This window comes from Notothenia rossii, assembly GCF_949606895.1.
Source record: "Notothenia rossii genome assembly, chromosome: 6".
Taxonomy (NCBI): Eukaryota; Metazoa; Chordata; class Actinopteri; order Perciformes; family Nototheniidae; genus Notothenia; species Notothenia rossii.
The window spans coordinates 8,519,190-8,538,944 of record NC_136909.1 but is presented as its reverse complement, the minus strand read 5'-3'; the positions used below and the strand labels follow the sequence as shown (position 1 = coordinate 8,538,944).

Sequence of the window (19,755 nt, the reverse complement as noted above, 5' to 3'; positions counted from 1 at the left end):
ACGATATATCTGGAAAAATAATCAGCAGATGAATCAATAATGTAAATAACCGTTACTATCTGACATTACAATCAGTCCAATCTTCCACATCTCTCTGGACCAATCATATGTGAATTCACATTAATAAACCTCTGTTGTTCCAGAGATCAACATGTTCATGTGCGTGCTCCCATAGCGTGAGATAAAGCTTGGACAGCTGTGGCGTTGTGTTGCATAAAACCTGGCGGTGGGTTAGCGGAGGGATTCAGGATCCAGTAAAGTTTCCAGAGGGAGTGAGCAGAGAGTTAAAGAGCTCGAGCAACAGCTGAGGGCTCCCCCCTCTCCCCCCCCATTCATTTTGTATTAACTGCGGCACCGGGCGGCCGACAGCCTCCCTCGACATCAAACACTGATCCCACCAACAATGCCACACACTGAACCTCGTGGTGCCATGCAGGGCATGGATCCATCATGATCACTGGCACACTGAAGCAGGACAGAGACTAGCTTTACTGCCATTAAATACAGATGAAAAGATGTATTAAAGGTCACCTATTATGCAAAATCCTCTTCTTCATGTCTCTTCTACATCAACATGTGTCCCCTCTGTGTAAAGAAACTCTGAAAGTTTCAGGAAAAAAGATTCTCTCTCTTTTTGTCCTGATCCATTTATACAAAAACCTGTCTGAAAATGAGCTGATCAGATTTTGGTCACTTTATGATGTCATAATGATTGTTTGGCTTGTGTAACCAAGGTAACCCCCCACCCCTCCGCCTTATCACCTGACTCTCCTCCTAGAGCACCATTGTGTTCTTTTTAACCAAATCTCTCTCATACCTCATTCCCACCAACGGTGTTTCAGGGCCGGTTCGGAGCTGGAGCTTGAAAAGCACCAGGTGCTCCTGTTCACACCGCAGCGGAGCAGCCTCTTAGCTCCGGAATCTGGTTCATTTCAAGCACCAACAAATTGTCCGGCTAGAGCAAAAGCACCACATTCGTCACGCTTACGTCGAGGCGGGGGCAGGGGCTTCAACTCCTGAACAACAACAAAAAGCCGGCGTTTTATCCAGTTTGTACACAACGATGGATAAACTTAACGAGCAGCAGTGGTCCACTGAAGAGACCAGCTACCTGCTGGGAATCTGGTCTTCTGAAGAGGTACAGAGGAAGCTGGAGCACGATCGGCCATTGTTGTTGTTGTCTGTGTCAGCTATGAGGGGTTTCTGCGCGCTTTGGCTTTATGAAGCAGGTACGCAAACGGTTACGTCATGACGCAAACGATGACGCAATGACGCAGCACCAGTCGGACTCTGGGCGGTGTGAAAAGAGCCGGAGCTAAACCGAAGAACCGGTTCTGAACCTGAAAAGCTCTAGCACAGAGCTTGAACCGGAGTTGCGTTGGTGTGAATGAGGTATCAGAGGGGCGTGAGGAGGGGCTCCTTATTTTCATCTGAAGTAACAGACAGAGAATCAGCACTTTTGAAACAGGGTAGAAACAGAGGGGATTATGGGTAATGCTGCAATGATCGGTTTGGTGTTTCAGCCAATCAGAGACAGGTTCTGTGTATATCTGAGACCTGTAATATGTTGATGAAAAACAGTATAATAGGGGAGCTTTAATAATTGCATGTATGTGAGGCCATCATTGGTGACTTTATAGATGATGAACTCTCATGAGGATTTACTTGATGTGATGTTTTCCAGTCCTTCAGGCGCCTTTGATACAATACTTCTTTTGTAACCGTTAAAGGAAATGACTTCTGCACAATGTACTGTAGATATTTGTGAAATGCCAGGAAGCAGCTGACTATTTCTGAGTTTGCTTGCAGGGTTGTAGTCAAGGTGAAATGGGTTTATTTGTAGTCACTTCTGAACTGCAGACAATGCCTCAACTTATAAGATCTGTCACCAACTCAAGGACGCAGAATACATTTATGCTTTTCAGGACATGTGTACACTTTGTATGTAAAAAACACCATTTATTATATTCCAGTAACCTCAAGATATAGTTCACCTGCAAAATAACCATTTATTTATCAATGATGAACTTTGTGTTATCTCTAAAGAAAACAGATTTGATCTCAGTGATCTCAGGGAACGAAGAATTAGAAACGGAGAAAAGTCTTGATGAATTTAACCAAAAGTAGGTCGTGTTTAAAAGCAAGACTGAAATAACCCTCTGCATGTCTCAAACTTCTGCACACTACTCGTTCAAGTGTTTTATATAGTAGTGTTTTATTGAAAAGTCGTGTTTGTGTAGTGACAGGGTATATGCAGGAATCCTGAAGTCAAATGTAATACTTTTTAAGACCCCGCGGACACCCTGAGTAAAGTTGTGTGTGAGTTTGTAAATGGATCTTACTTCACATTATTAAGACTTTTCTCTATTTTTGGATTCTTTCTTCACCGTAGAGGCATGCAAAGGTTTGATTTGGGAATTCAAAGTAACAATGAGCAACTGACTAATAAATGTCCATTTTGCGTGTGAACTATTCCTTCAAACCAAGAATGTTTTTTGATCATGTTTTTCTGTTGTTAAACATTAGCCCCATTTTTGCAGACATCAAAAATCCACCTTTGTATTGTTATGTTCTCCGTGGAGGCATTCAACATTTTAATCAAGATTTCGAGGAAACACAAGGCTAGTAATTAATACAAAATGCATTTTTCATGAATGAATATTAAAGGAAAATAATACGTCTTCAATCATTATGTATGACTGTTTGAGTGGAATAAAGACCATGACAGCCCAATCTGTTCATCCTGAGAACCAAAAAGCAGATATAACTTTCGCCTATAAGCCACGTTTCCCCACAGCTATTAGATCACTACTTGCATTTCAGAGCACACAGGAAACATAGCTGCATTTCTTCACAGACGGAAACTTCACACAGAGCAGTGAACGCATCGTGAGCCAGCGCTGAATGGAAGAGGTGATGTCAAACCCTCCACTTCCTCAGTCTCTACTACACTACACACTATAAACACACACACACACAAACACACGTGTGCGGTGCCGGCGAGTTTGTCACGTGACCAAACTTTGGATGCCGGACTTGAGCTAAAATTAAAGCAATGATGTCATCAGACATTCAGTGTTGCCACGGAAACTGGGTCAGCGTTAACCCTTTACGATCGAAGCCGGGGATTCCAGCGTTATGATTTTAAAAAACCTTCCATCTGCTGTCACGCAAATTCAGTCTCTACTCCGACTGTTTCCTACCAGCGTGCCGTTTGAAGTTCATCACAAGTAGAGAGAGGAAATCCTGTGTTTGTGCGTGGAAAGAAGAATCACGCGAGTGCACTGTGTGTCTTATAACCTGTTGTGGTACAAACTCTTAACTTGCTTCCTGAACAGCAAAACTTAGAGAGAGCAGACTGACATACTTTTGATGTCTTTGATCCGATGTGTGTGTGTCCTTGAAATATCAGAATCATAATAGTACTGATAATAAACTTTACCGATACAGAACCTTCCGTGCGAGGGGGAAATTGCAACCAAACATTGATAAAACGGATTAAAACGAAGCAATAAATACATATAAAAAAGTATAAAACCAAAAATAGGGTTAGCTAATTAAACACAATGCTCAATATATATGTTTTTAATATGTTTACAGAGCTTGCTTCTTGTATGGCCTTGGATATGGGATTCAATAGTATTAATGCAAAGGTTAAAAAAAACACTTCCAATGACTGAATGAATGTTTGTGTGTTTATGTCTGCATTTTGATCAGTTATGTTGTTTGTTTACGTAGGTTTGTCCTATTATATGTGCATATGACGATGTACATTTATTTATGTATACATTTCTTTTTAGTTCTTACAACTTGTCACCTCTGTGTTTTCCGGGGAAAGGTGTGAAAATGGACAACATGCAAACTTCTGTATTCTGCTGTCACACACTGAATGTAATGCACTAGTGTTACATTTTTGATAATAAAGGGACATTAGGATCTAACAGTCATTTCAGGATTATAAAATGACAAATAATTGGTACTCTAGGCTGGCCCCAAACCTTAAAATCAACGCTTAAAGACACTTGGAGACAGTGCAGGTTAGCTACAGCATGGCTGATATTCTCTGTCTGTTTTTGTTTTAGTGAAAACATGTTGCTGCTGGCGGTTGCCCGGGTTATTCTTTGTGTGACCAGGGAAGTGTTTGACAAGGAAACAGATCCCGACGAGATAAACACCGCGGCGAGGACCCTGACCTCGGACAAACAGGATCTCAGGAATGCAGAGAATAGAGACTTGTTAAACACAGTCTGCACTGATTTCTTTCTTACCCCCCTACAGATGGTCGTATATGTACAGTAAAGATAAGAGGCACAGGGATTAGAGCAGGCTTAAAGAAAACCTGTTCATCACATTTGAAACTGATTAACTAACATCTCATAGGCTTGAATGTCCTCCAGTCGTAACCTGCAGCGTGGGAAAGTAACTCAGTATATTTAACAGTAATTAAGTACAACTTTGAAATACTCGACAGGTATTAAGTATAGAGTATTTACAATTTAAGGCTACTATATACTCTACAATTTGGAAGCAGATATTGTACTTTTTACTCCTCTAAATTTATTTGACAACGCTAGTTACCAGTACCTTTACATTATTAATGCAAAATCCAATTGTTTATTATGATGAACCGTTATGGATTAAGATACCGAGCAGTTTAATAAGTCAATAAGGTTAGCTCCACCTTTACCAGCGGCAACATTTAAAAAGAGAAACACATTCATGGATCCCTGATTATAATCCAGAAGTACAATATATATTATTTGAAAGATGGACATTCTGCATAATGAGTACTTTATCAATATCAAAAAAGAAATGTTAACTATTTCAATACGAGTACTTCTGTACTTTAGTAACAAAAATGAACTGAGTATTTCTAAATAGTGGTTTTACTACTTTGACCAAATGATCTTCTTCCACCTCTGGTATCTCGTCTTTTCCACATTGTCTAGTTCTACAACACGGACAGTGTGAAGTCAAACTAAAGCTCTCTTTCTCCCGCAGAGATGACATCCTAATAATCTTATAACTCGACAAATCCTTTCCTCATGAAGCCTCGCCGCTCAAACTTCCTATGCACAGAAACACAGGAGCGTGCCTCGACTCGACAGACGGAAGAACAGCATCGCTCAGCGGCCGCCTCACGCCACAGGTTACTACGCCGGCAATCACACGTACGCATGCGTGACCCACTCACTTTTACTCCCCTTACCTCATTTGACTCCAGAACCTAGGAGGAGAAGAAGAAGAAGGACGGCCCTCCTGGCTCCTGAGCCGGCGAGTCGGCTTCTTCCTCCTCCCCCCTCCTCTCCCTGGCTTGTTGTATCTACACATGCTTTTCTCTGGCACCAATCAGAAGGCAGCGTGGGACGCTTTAAACTGAGGACGCCGCCACTTCATCATGAGGCGCTCAGCTCACCGCGGCTTGGAGATAAACTTTAACACAGTCAGCTTCCGAGCGGGGAAATTGAGATTGGCAAAGTACATCCTGAGACGTCTAATAATGCACCTCGATTCCAACCGGAGACCACCTCAGGGAGAAATAATGAGCTCGCCGGAGAGAGGAGCAAACAGTCAAATGACAAACTAGCGACTGAACCACGGCGGTTTCTGCGTAACAGGTATTGAAAACATAGACATACATGGAAAACTAACGTAGTCACATTTAAAGGAATGCAAATACACACAAAGAAAGAGTAGAGGGGTTGGTCGCTGCCTTGATTAATGCTTACACCTCATAAACAAGCGGGAATCAAAGCAAGATGTACAGAGATGGCACTCGTCTTACCTCTGCGGCAGGTTCAGGGTTTCCCAAGCTGCCTCGTTGGTTGTCTTCAAAATACTCCACCTGTACAGCCATTCAACAGACGAGGAGCGAGGGAAGGGGGGGGAGTGAGAGGGAGACAGAGAGAGATGGGAGGGGGTGAGATTAGCAATCAATAGAATAATGCGACAAGGGCCGGTTTGAAAAAGACTGGTCATTAAGGACAGGAGCACCGGGTGGGACATGTCTGTCTTTGCACACAGCCTCCTTGCTGTCACACATAAATAAAGTCTTTTTCTTTGATTGGTGTTTCAGACAGCGAGCCGGCACTTCCCTCTGCTGCTTGGACACAGACTCAATTTCAATTCAAGAATTATGTAATGTCTGTATCCTCCTCACCCCCCTCATAGATATAAATAAATGCTGAATACGAGAGTTTGTTAAAACCGTGCACAAGTGTCAGTGAAAAGCTGGGAGGCAGTACATGGAAACTGGGTCTTCTCATTGTGCACAGCATGTCCCCCCTTGTCTGCATAACCCTGGATGTCTCGATGTTAAATTATGTGTTTTGTCTAGAGCTGTTCCCCAAGCCCGCCAACCTCCCCCCTCCTCCCCCCCCCCCCCCCACCTATCAATCCTAAAATAGTCTGGAGTGATGAATATTTACCCTCCAAGCCTCTGAGCTGCCTTGGTTTTTACTCCGCCGTCCGCTGGCCGAATCCCCATCAGAAGACTCCCTCTTGTCTTCACCTCTATCCCTCTCTCTCCCTTTCTCTCTCCCTCTCTCCACTCTTCTTCCTCGGTCTCTCTCTCTCGTCTGTGTTCCAGCAGCCCATTCAGGAAGCCATCTTGTGTTTTTAATCTGGTTTTACATGAGCCCTCGTACGCACGTTCTCCCTCTCTCTCTTTCTCTCTCTGTGTCGCTTGTGCTCTAGCTCTACCCCTCTCTCCCTCTCTCTCTCTCTCTCTCTCTACCACACACACACACGGCAACGGGATTTTTTTCTCTCTCTCTCTCTGTGTGATCGCTATTACCCTTTCCTCCCACACGTTCACTTATTTTTCTCTTTTCCTTCTTCATGCATGATGTAAATGCCCCTTTAACCAACCCCCCTCACCCCCCCTTCTTCAAACATACATTGGTGAACAAATGTATGTACACACACACACACACACACACACACACACACACACACACACACACACACACACACACACACACACACACACACACACACACACACACACACACACACACACACACACACACACACACACACACACACACACACACACACACACACACACACACACACACACACACACACACACACACACACACACACACACACACACCGGGGAGAGTCGTCACGCTAGAGATAGCACACAAAGGCAGTCCGTCCACCAATCAGAGGACGGGCTGGGCTCTGCTGCTAGGGTGAAATAGAAGGAGAGCAAGTGAAGGCGGCGAGAGAGGGAGAGAAGGAGGGAGGGAGAGGGCGAGAGAAAAAAGAGCTAGAAAGGGAGGTAAAATAAAAAGGGAAAGGGTCTTTGTGTGTGTGTGTGTGTGTGTGTGTGTGTGTGTGTGTGTGTGTGTGTGTGTGTGTGTGTGTGTGTGTGTGTGTGTGTGTGTGTGTGTGTGTGTGTGTGTGTGTGTGTGTGTGTGTGTGTGTGTGTGTGTGTAGCACCATCAAAGAAAGGCTGACAAAAAGAGACAGAGCGAAGGTGGATGGGAGGTGTATGTGTGTGTGTGTGTGTGTGTGTGTGTGTGTGTGTGTGTGTGTGTGTGTGTGTGTGTGTGTGTGTGTGTGTGTCGGGGGAAGGGTCGTCTCTATGCCTGTCAATTATCTCCTCGAGCTCGCCTTCCCTAAACAATGCCTCTGGTATGTGGTATCGCTGAGCACCATCTGTGTTCAGGGCTGCCTGCAATAACTGGACTGGACTGCACAGCGCGCACACACACACACAAATAGACACACACACACACACACACACACACACACACACACACACACACACACACACACACACACACACACACACACACACACACACACACACACACACACACACACACACACACACACACACACACACACACACACACACACACACACACACACACACACACACACACACACACACACACACACACACACACACACACACACACACACACACACACACACACACAGACCCTTTCAAAGAAGCCTCACAACTCCCTCAACACACACACACACACACACACACGCACACACACACACACACACACACCCATGACAGGCAAAATGCACAATTACACAGCAAAGCCCAACATGCTGACTCAAAGAAACACAGCACACTGATACTGTGCAACCTTATAAGAAAAGCGTAACTTAAAGCAAAGAAAAAGCTGTGTTTGTTTACAAATGAGTGATTTATAACGTGCAAACACCATGTAAGCCGCCGTGTGCATTGCATTTCATTTACACACGAGAATGGCATACCAAGCATATCTTTGGAAGTGGGTGTTCACGATGTTTACATTCTTGCAGCTTTTTAAAGCCCCCGCACGCGTTCCTGTCACATGCACATGACCACAGAGGAGAAGGGGAAGTGGTTTGGTCCAAGTTATTAACCAGGTAATTCTGCCACTCATTTAACGAACCCCCTTAAAAACAGGGAATGATCATCTCTTGTGAATGGGAAGGTTAAAGAAAAGTGGGCCGAAGCCATTTGAAAAGGCGCCAGAGAGACGAGACGAAGTCAGCGAGAGTTCACGCAGGCTGGCGAAGACACAGCCGAGGCGAAAACATCCAGGACAGACAGCGAGACAGGAACAGAGAAGAGAGGCAGCTGAAAGTGTAGCGTGGAGAGGCGAGGCAGTGACACAGCATTTGTGGTGTGTGTCTGACGCTCGGTATGGCATGGGAAATCCCCTCCGCTGACGTCACACAGGCCACGTGTGTGTGTGTGTGTGTGTGTGTGTGTGTGTGTGTGTGTGTGTGTGTGTGTGTGTGTGTGTGTGTGTGTGTGTGTGTGTGTGTGTGTGTGTGTGTGTGTGTGTGTATCATTCGAGTGTTTACGTGTGAGCAGAGGCGTGTTGGGGCTGGACAGCGAGAGCTTCAGTGTGTTTCCTTACAGGTGGTCGGGGTATTCCTCCAAGCCGTGGTGGGGTAGCGTTTTACTGAAAGCAGCGGTGATAAGAAGTGCGTGTTAGAAATATCTACAACGTCCTTGCAGGAGAAGCGTATGCAGACTCAAAAGGAAGCGTCTCTCATTCCGGAAAATCTTGCCTCCTCTTTAGAGACTTTCACAGCCTTCGAACGATGCGTGGCGATCACTGACGGAGCATTATCACTCCCAGACGAAAACCCAAGGCAGCGTCATAATCCTGGCACACGCATTCAACTTTTACTTCATTCACAAATGCCCTGAAGGTTGCCGTATCTACTACCATTTAATGAGAGTTTTAGCATGTCATAAAAGTAGGATGGACAGAGGAAGGTGTAGTTTCTCAGCAATTTGCTATTTAGTAAGGATGCATGAGGATTGGCTGGGCTGATATTGGCTTTAAAATGTCAAAAAGGCGATGCCAGAAATGAAAATGTCCTCAGATAAAAGGCAGGCTATTATCTCACAGAATCAAATATGGCCAGTATTGCAAGTTTTCTTATTTTGCCTTGTGATTGAGCATTTTGAAAAGCATTGATCTGCATCGATGAGTATGCAAATCAAATGTAAATTCAACAGGGGCATACCACTATCCCTACTAATGAATAATGATTGATTATAATTAGGGATGCACCGAATATTCGGCCACCGAAGATTATCGGCCGAAAATGGTTAAAAAGGCCATTTCGGCTTATCACCGAATGTCAGAGAACAGGGTTACGTTGATCATACTCGTCCGGGTGTTTTGATTTCAAGTGGTGGAGTAATCCTGAAGTGGTGAAAGTCTTTGCAGTTACACCCCCTCGAGAAATGTCAGCTGAACACGTTTTACAAATCGCAATCCGCGCCTCTTTCTCTGATATTTTGAAATATCTCCAAGCGGCAGACATGTTGGCTCTGAGCCAGTCGCGAGCATGGTCGCGCGCCGTGCTTGTCGCCGCGTTTTGATTACGTCATCACAACAACACGTTGGCTTACCAAACTTATAGGTGCATTTGTTGTTGTTGAAGCCTTGCTGTTACAGTCTTTATTTACACTATTTTGTTGTAGGCCTACTGGCCTAGATGTTTATGCAGTTTTAAAGCACCTTGGCTTTGTTCTGAATGCACTTTGTTCTAGTTATCCTACAGAGAAAAGAAAATGCACTTGACTTGGAATTAATGTACTGTATGCATTCAAAAGTGCTGAATAAATGTTTTATGGACCCATAATAGTGATTATTATTTAAGTTAAGTTTTGCCATAATCATGTCTTTTTCCATAATCAGGTAGCTGAACAACATTAGTAAAAAATGTATACATTATATATATATATATTTCTATTAATCATTTTCGGCCTTTCGGCATTCGGTTTTCGGCCAACTGTTTCCTATTTTCGGTATCGGTTTCGGCCAATAATTACCCATTTGGTACACTCCTAATTATAATTCATAATCAAATCATAATAATGTATCCAATTTTGCTTGTTTTTCTGGCTAATTGATTACATTCAAAACAGAGTGTAGGGATGTGAAGAGACACTTAGATTGATTTAGATAATGTAATATAATCGTATGTATATAATAAACATTACCTTTTTTTAAATGCAGTTCTAGTATAACACTTACATCCCCCTTACATGGTTTTATATGGTCTGTTGAATATCCATAGATGGCATGAAATGGGGCAGTAGTGCGTATTTTGAGTGTGTGTTCGCAACAGTGAGCGCTTATCATGTGAGAAGATGGAGGATGTGGTTGCCAGGCAATAAGGGACTCAGCTGCTACATCCATACAGAGGTCGGAGGTCAGAGATGGAGGATTGTGGGGGAGGGGGTTTGACGGATGAATGGACGCTTGGTTAAGGGCTAATGGAGGAAAGCTTCTGATGCAGCAACACAATACACTCCCTGTTGTTCAGAGAGATACATAGATTCTTTGTTGAGTGCGATTTGAATGTGAAGATAGTGATCATTCTGTAATAACATCACTAGCACTGTAACGAAGCTGCATTATGAAAACCAGACATAAGTGAAGAAGTTTAACAAGAACCTTTGCTTAGCTGGATACCATTATGAACACACGTGATGGATAAGAAAGATGGCTGCATGATGGAATATAGGAAACATTTTTACAATTTGGATTTCTGTGTAACATTCAAAGAGCAAGTTGTAATTAGTGCCACAGTAAACCGTTCACATATGTTATAAGTAGGAAATTGTGCACGTAAACAAGACTAAGAACCTTTTGTGTTTTTGTATCTGCTACACAAAGGTGATAGACTTCTTTTGCATTGCCAGTCGACAGAGTGATGGTTTTCTGTTCAGTCTAACTCCCAAAACAGAGTTGTTGATTGTTTGGACAATGGATACGTTTGACTTTGTTTCTCTCCAGTTTAAATAAAATGTTATTTACGATGTTCAGCAGGGTAAAATGACTGTCTCCATAAATGGAGTTTGGTGTCTTCAACCCTTTGGAGTCGACCATCACACCGACGTGATCAGATCACATGACCTGTTCAAGCCGGTGCCGCATAAAAACAACAGTCCGGACAACATTGCCGTGTGTTTTCGTCGAAAGTATTGGCTTGAAACTATATGCCAGTCTTTGTTTCATGCAAAAAGACCCGGTAAACACGGAGATACGATGATATAAAGTTAATACAAATATTTTTTTTCGCACGCTCAAAAGTGTGAAAAATGGAAGCACATATTTTAATATCTTCGCCGTATTTGATCATTTTACGAAACGGAAAATACTGGAAACTGTAGATCCTGCTCAACAGGATGTATTTACCAGGGAGGGGGTGAGGTAATCAGGTAAACGGAGTGATACGAAGCGAGACGAAAAGAGACGAAGAATGACGGCGGGAACCGGAGAGAGACGGCGGGAAATGGGGAGAGACGGCGGGAGACGAAGAGAGACGGCGGGAGACGAAGAGAGACGGCGATTGAAGTAATGTCAGAGACAAACATTGAGAGTTTAGCTATAGTTAGATAGATTTAGAGTTTTGAAGATTCAGGTACCCATGTACATTATATAAGCTTTTAAATGTTTTGTTGTGCCTACTGTGTCACTGTTGACAGAACTTGAGAAATTAGGAGAAAACGCCTATGGATACACCTGTTATTTGTTCATAACATTTGTATATAGGTTCATGCTACCTCAATCAAACTTTCAAATTATCATAGTGACATCCCATGTATATATTTTTCCAGCTTTCAAATTGTTTCGTTGTGTATGTTTGTGTTACCTATATAAAAAACAATATAATTTTCAAAATCCGTTTTTAGGTTTTTTTGTGATTTTGGGTCCAAAATGTTCATATAGTATCTCAAAATGAAAAAATGAACTATCAAGTTATATAGGTGAGGTTGCCCTTAAAAAAAAGATAGCAAACATTGACATACCAAACATTTCTTAATGGGGTTTAGTAAGACAAATCAAAAGTATGCAAAAACGGCCAAATTAGCCCAGGACTCCAAAGGGGTAAGGAGAGAATAAATGTATGTTTCAAAACTCGTTTGATTTGATGTATCATATATTTACTTCAATGCATCTCGTCTATAGTCGATAAACACAGTGACTAAGCATTTGTCCGGGATGTCAATATGCTCACAATGACAATGCTTGCATGCTAATATTAACCAGGTATTTACCATTATAACCATTTTAGTTAAGCATGTTGACACACTGACAATTGCTTATAAGCACAAACAAGTATAGATCAGCGTGATGGCAATACGATAGTTTGCAGGTAAAACCAAACAGAAGGTTATGACCGAATGATGGCACTAGAGAATAAGTAAGGGGATCAAACCTGCTTAAGTGATACAAACTTTGTTTACTTAATTACAAAGCAGTTTATCAAATAGTTTCTAAGATATTTGACTCAATAACACAATCACTATGGCGCTAGAGTAAACAGTCTGTAGGATTTATCTTCTGGGAAACATGAATGTCTTTACAAACTGTTGTGCTACTCCAGGAAGTGGATGTGGTGTGAAGTCAGACTTTTTGTTAAATCTAAATATTGGTAAACTGGGTGGGTTTAGTCTAGATCTGAATAAGTTGCACTGTTGGAGGAGCCTGGGACCTAAGAGGTTCATTGTCATAACTACACTGTAGCTATGTACGTATGACTAATAAAAGCCTTGAATCTTGAAATGCTGGATGGAAAATGAAATGGGTTGGGGGTGAGTAGGGGTAAAGTTCCCTCAGAGGTCAGGGGATTCAAAATATGGAGGCTGTAAATCTCTATTATTACTCAACAACAAGAGAGCCTAGGGCCACCACGAAGGGAAAGTAGCCCACATCTTTGTCCCATAAACCACCAGGACAATTAGTGTTTGCTGATTTAATGCTGACTTCCTATGTTCCTTCTGCAGGAGACCACAATGTGTTGCTTCTGCCACTTTACAAAGCTCTCTGCAGACAGGACAGGTCTCAACAATGCTGATGGAAGCCCTGAGTTCCTGTTGGAGGCAAAAAAAACATTCCTCTTGACTTACACATAAACATGTCATGTCCTTCTCTGCAAAGCCATCCGCATCTCTGATAAAAATCACTTAGCAGTTCTGATTTTGCAATTTGAACACTTTTATTACACGTTCGGATATCACTGCAACAAACGCTGACGGACAAGATACGGTTTAATGACTATATTCTACTGTTGCACTGACTTGGTCAATACTCTTTTGATATGAGAAGCCTTTAAGCCTCTGGTGTAATGTGTTATGCATCCTGCTCACCCTGCCATTTCGCAAAAAAATCAGATTTTCCCACATTCTCCCAAACATAACGGCTCCTGTTTTTCTTTAGTTCTTTGCATTGCAATAAAACAGTGAAAAATAGCTACATTTTCAACCAAATGTTGCAAAAAAAATGACAGAGAAATCGACAAATAATAATTGCATTGGCCAAATCTGTGTCCTTTGCACATTGTTGCGTTTTGCTTTGATTTATCCATACATTTTTCTATCTCAGCAGAGCTTCAAAATGTTGCGATATTTCAAGATTTTCCTGGAGTTCTGGTGTTTACAATAAGGTTTCTTTATGTGCACGTTTAAAATCTGCATCAAAAGAAGATTGGACGAAAAATCTTTAGTCGTCATGTTGGATGAGGAAGATGTTAAGTGTGTGTGTATGTTGGTGACAGCAACACCACGTGCTCGTGCAGTGTGTGTTGATTCCTCCGTCATGCTTTAGACGCCCAGTCTGGTTTTTCCTGCTACTTCAATACTGCTGACCGTTAACTGTGCCTTCCCGTCCTCCTCCTGACTTCACAGCCCTTCCCCCGGATTTAGGACGCTGATGCACGCACACACACAAAGCCACGCACACACACGTGCACTTCCTTTAAAAAATAAGTGCACACTTTAGAAAACATGCACTCTTCCTCTTTCTTAACACAGCCACACACACACATACGACCTGGCCTAAGGTTAACCCCCAACCCCTATTCGAAGCCTCAGAGGTCAAAGGACAAAGCCCAGGCAGGAATCTGCACCGCTGCTGTTTGGTAAGTCTCTCCGCCATGCAGCCATGCAAACACACACACACACACACACACACACACACACACACACACACACACACACACACACACACACACACACACACACACACACACACACACACACACACACACACACACACACACACACACACACACACACACACACACACACACACACACACACACACACACACACACACACACACACACACACACACACACACACACACACACACACACACACACACACACACACACAGTTCTGCTTTATCTTCAGGACAATATTTGAGAAGGATCTACAACAACTGTTAAAAGGTTACCCATCTGGATCCTCAGCCCACATGCACAGCAAGCGACAACTCAAATGTTCTCAGTCAAGCGATGTTCTTGATTAAGTGTGAGGGTTATAAAATGTAAGAAAATTGTAAAAAAAAAAAGTATTAAATTAAGTCTATAAATGTCTTAGTCCAAAACCAAAAGGCTTTCACTTTAATGTGATCTGAAACAGTAAAAACATGCAAAGCTCAATATGTAAAAGGATTTAAAAAGCCTTTCTGCCATATGTTACTCTAAGTACAGAAGTATGTATGTGTGGACATCATCTCTGCTTGGGATGTGTTCATAGGCAGGAGCATTTGAAACCAAGATAAACCTAGATAAAGGTGAGGTAACTGAGTCTTGATTATATTGTTTGATTAAAGAAATGTCAAGTGAGCAATAACCCTTTTGTCCAATGTCCAAACTGATGTCTTGTTTAGTCTGACCAAAAGTCCTCAACCCATTCCTGTTCTGTTAACTATGCTTCCAATCAAGAATAGAGAATCTGGAACTTAACGCTTCAACATTTTTCGTTGATAAAGTTAAAAGAACAGAACTTTTGACTTTCCACCAAAAATCCCCCGAAATATGTTGCCTTCAAACTTTTCTAAGTCTCATAAAGCACCTTTGTTTTGTAAAGTGTATACACAGTATTTTACAGTAGCCATGCTGTACAATAACACTCCATAATACACTTTCTGTATAAGAAATAAAACAATATCCTGTCGTGTCAAATCCTGCTTGCTATGCAGACGGTGTTGCATCATTGGGTGAAGGGTGCTCTCTAAATATATTTGTGTTGGCAGAACAATATCTTCTCTCTGTTCTGGCTCTGTTAAACAGTGTTTTTAATGTTCTCATGCGGGAGTGGAGTTCATGACCGTAGTACATTTATGAATGTGAGATTAGGGATTGAATTCAAGTACAAGCGCCACATCTGGTGTGTCATTTGGGTTAGGGCTATAAATATACACTTTGCATATAAGGCACGTGCTACTGACAAGCCCCCTTTAGCTCAGCCTGAGGACAAACAGGTCCAGGCTTGACAGATAAGGAATGCAATTAGCAGCACCAACAAAGCTTAATGATATCTGTGTGAATGGACCTCTCCATCAAGATGTTTGTGACATCTGTAATGGTCTGTAATGATAGTACTACGGGTCTCAGTGTGACGTCACGTTGTGTCACGTGACTTGAATATTGAATTGCGCCGTCCCTTATACTATGTCTTTACGGGGACACCCCTCCCGGCATGGTCCTTGGAAGATGCGGCGAAAAGAATCCCACCAGACTCCTTTGCCCCTCCAACAGAGGGATGTCCTTGTCCTTTTTCCTTTTCGTCATTTCAAGCGGTAATAACTCAAATGACTCCAAGACGCCCCCCTGGCGGAAACGCTGCCATCAGGAATATATCAATATATTCTAAAAGCACTGAATGGTCTGGGACCTTTCATGTGGTTCACAGGAAGAAGTTGGACAACAGTAGGAAGTTGCTTTGGAAAGATGTCGGAGAAGAGTAGGAAGAAGGTCGGGGAAAGTAGGAAGATGTATAAGAAGAGTGGAAAGAAGTTGGAGAGAGAGAATGAAGACGTTGGAGAAAGAGTAGGCAGTTGTTAAAAAAGATGTGCTTGCAATTTATTATTTTTTCGTAAGTGTAATAGCAACAGGTCAAAACGAAGTCCACCATTGTTATTTTGAGCGGGAAATTCGCTCTGGTATTGCTTGCAAAAACACCAACCTAAATGTTACCGTAACACATCCTGACCTCTATGGAAGAGCAAACAGGTTGTTACTTAGGAGGTCTGCAAGTTGAACCATTTCCAAATGAACACTAGCCCCAGCACTGACCTCGAATATAACACATTTGAGTGGAAACGGGATTGAGACATTGTGGTTCATGTGACTCCAAATCTACCTAAAACACACATTTGTTATACTATTGATGTGCTTACAGTACACCCGTAAACAACACCGTATCTGTACCTCACTCACCTCCAACTCACTCCGTCTCTTCTTCAGCTGGTCACATTTGCGCAGCTTGCAGATCTGTTTTCCCGTCCTGCGGTTCAGGCAGTTCAGGCAGCTGCCGCAGTTCTCTCGGTGCAGGCAGGGAACGCACTCGCCACATTTCTTCCTCCTTTTCTTCTGGAGGTCAGCGCCATCGTCCAGCGAAGCATGGAAAGGCGACAGAGAGAAGAGCCCCGCTTGCTGATGTTCAGTCTCAATATATTTGCTCAGAGGAGACGTCTTCTCTAAGGATTTCCTGTAAAAGTGGAGAGATTGAGCCTCCTCCGCGTCCTTGGAGAATTCATAAATGTCCTCAGGTGGCGGACAAGGCCCTACCCTCGGCCTGGGCATGGTGACTGTCCTCGCTTTTCTCTTGTTAAAGATTAAAAAGATCCAAATGTTAGTTTGTTTGGTCCTAAAAACAACATTTGGTAGGAAGATGACGAAAGGCTCAATCCCCTTTACTCTGTACGCTGCTGCCAAAGAAAGTTAGCCTATTGTTCATCGTGTCTTCTAGTCCAAGCCTTCCAGGGACAGCTTCATTATTATTATTTTGATATCTTGGTCACCCCGGACAATCCTGGTTGTTATGTTGCAGTGCGGGGTCCATCTTTTCCAGCTACCATTTGGGATGGTTGGCGGTCCCCCACAGTCTGGGTGACCTGGCTGCGTCCTGGGGGGTCATGTTGGTGTCTGCACAGCCTGGGCCTTTTCTGGAAAGATAAAACAACATGTTTTATTCAATGCTAGATGCCAAAAAAGTAAATATTCATATGAATCTATGTGTAGGTTTCCAGTTGGGGCATTTTATTTTTCTTTGTTATGTATCAGAATAACACATACACTTTGCGTGTGCATTTAAAAGGGAATACGACATTTGATATTGCCACACATAAACGATCTGTACTTACATAATATGTCAATGTGTGTAGCTAACTTGTTCTTATAGACCCAGCTTAAGCTTAGTGGTAGTGACCTGAAGTCATGTGAATGTGGTGTAGTTTGTTTATAGCCTTAATATAACGCTTGATTTTTTACTTTTTACATGAATCACTTTTATTGTGGCTCAACCTTCTCTTAACTTAAGGTCAACATAGACATAAAATGTAAGCAAATGTGAAAACTCAAACACAATTCTCGACTTTAGGCAATAGATTATTGTATTACATTTTTGAGATTGACCGAATATGTTATTGTCAGATGTCACTTTACAACCATGCATGTATTTAAACAGTTGGTATAACTGTCTGTGCAGTGTTTGATAATGTTCAGGATATTACTCCTTGCCTTGTACTTCAGTCTGATGGCTGTCTGGATACTGTCTGGTTTCCAAACAGCTGTCAGTGCTATGCATGCAGTTGGCTCGGAGCCATGCAGGCCTACGTGAGTTTGAGAAGATACTGTGTTTTAATGGAAGACCCCACATGGACGGGGGGCTTGTGTCCCCCTGAATGAAAGAGGGGGGTGATAAGTTGATGCCAGGGAAAATCCTCTTTGTCTTGTGGTCACACGCTCCAGTCAACCGTCAATAAAGTGAATTGTGCTGAGGAAGCTCCATGTATCCTGGCTGCTGCTCTCGCTGCCTGCACCCAGCATGTTCCTCTCAACAGCAATGAGGGTAAAAGCTGTACTTTGCCTATTTTGAAATTAACCTGTAGGCCTGGGAATTAATATTGATTTAAAATGTGATGCCTTGCAGCTTTGGCAGGAGCTTTCAAGGCGGCAAAACACCAAATTGGCTTTTATTGTATTATAATTAACTGTTGATAGTGTTTTTGGTTGACCTTCTATTCCAAGTAACATTTACATAATGAAATTAAACGTTACCGAAGAGGATTATGTGAAAAATGAATTTGAGTTAGGATCACATGAAGACAGAATACTGAGTTAAAAAGTAAGAATGTTGATATAAAAATAAGAATTTTGAGTTTTCATTCTTAGTTTTGAGATGAAGGGTTTATTTGAGTTTATTGTCAGAATTAAAATGCATTTCTCACATGTGGCTTATTCTCTTATAAAGGAAAAATACTTATTCAAAGACAAGTAACTTCGCCAAAACTCTAGGATAAAGTAATTTAAAACAAATACCCCAAATACTGAAATGTACCGACTAAAATAAATAATTTGAGCTTTTAGCTTGTTATCAGTTTTGCTAGCTTGCACACGGCCTAGGCTTAACACTTTTTGTTTTAGCAGAATAGCAACAATTGTTTCCTCACCACAAAATCATTTTTGCACAATTAAGTATAAATTATGGTACTAAACTTCTTAGTTCAGGACAAAAACCTTACCAAATGAGGGTCCATGGTGTAAGTTATAGTTTGACGTATTTGCTGCAAAGTTGAAGCTAGTTCCACCGTGGCAGAGTAGCATGGATTCGGGTAAACATAAAAGTTAGGAAAATGTCCACTAAACAAGTAGAAACCTAACATAATAAAAACGAAACAATGCCTTAAATGACATAAATGTAAGACTTTAAATATGTTCCTATTTCCTTCCATATCTGAACTCAGGTGTTTAACTGCAGACAGTGCCAAGGCAGCACGCGCTCTGCCAGCTCCGTCCGCACGTGGTCTAATCAAAACGTCCAGCCCTGTATATGAGCTCGGCGTGCCTCTGTTGTTGTGACTGTTACTGTACGCTCACGTGTTTTTGACGTGGACAGCCCAACCTCAGAGCAATCAGATAAAAAAGAACAGGCACCCATAGATTTAAATTAAGATAATGCACAGTATCTGCATCAGGATACACAAACACACACTAGGCTGTGAGTGGGCTGATTGCTGTGAGGTGACAGAAACTGCACTTTACCCGGGTGAGAATACACACTCTACATTTACATCCACGGGACAGCCTGTGTTTCAGAGACCTGCAATCAGTGGTAGATTACGGGCCTTTGTGAAAGCATTCATTGATATTTACGCAGCTATTTCATGTATGAATTGTAGCTAAATGATGCAACTCAGAAACTTTTGTTTCTCACATGTCTGCAAATGAACACATCAAAGTGAGTTAACTTAC

General features: G+C 42.3%; 1 protein-coding gene across 3 annotated transcripts in view; it reads right to left on the bottom strand.

The window, feature by feature from the left end:
* The window catches only part of tet3 (tet methylcytosine dioxygenase 3), a 61,349-nt gene extending 42,111 nt beyond the window's left edge, over window positions 1-19,238 (bottom strand). Inside the window, exons 1-3 of one of the 3 annotated variants that reach the window (XM_079690069.1) lie at window positions 19,026-19,238; window positions 16,711-17,447; window positions 5,786-5,845 (exon numbers count right to left, since the gene is read on the bottom strand). In XM_079690069.1, coding sequence (XP_079546195.1) covers window positions 5,786-5,845; window positions 16,711-17,085 — 435 coding nt within the window. In that variant the 5' untranslated portion in view covers window positions 17,086-17,447; window positions 19,026-19,238. Of the gene's footprint in view, window positions 1-5,785; window positions 5,846-6,428; window positions 6,493-16,710; window positions 17,448-19,025 lie in introns of those variants that run through there. The other 2 variants (XM_079690070.1, XM_079690074.1) reach the window with 2 other exon arrangements.
* Window positions 19,239-19,755: the final 517 nt, after the last annotated feature.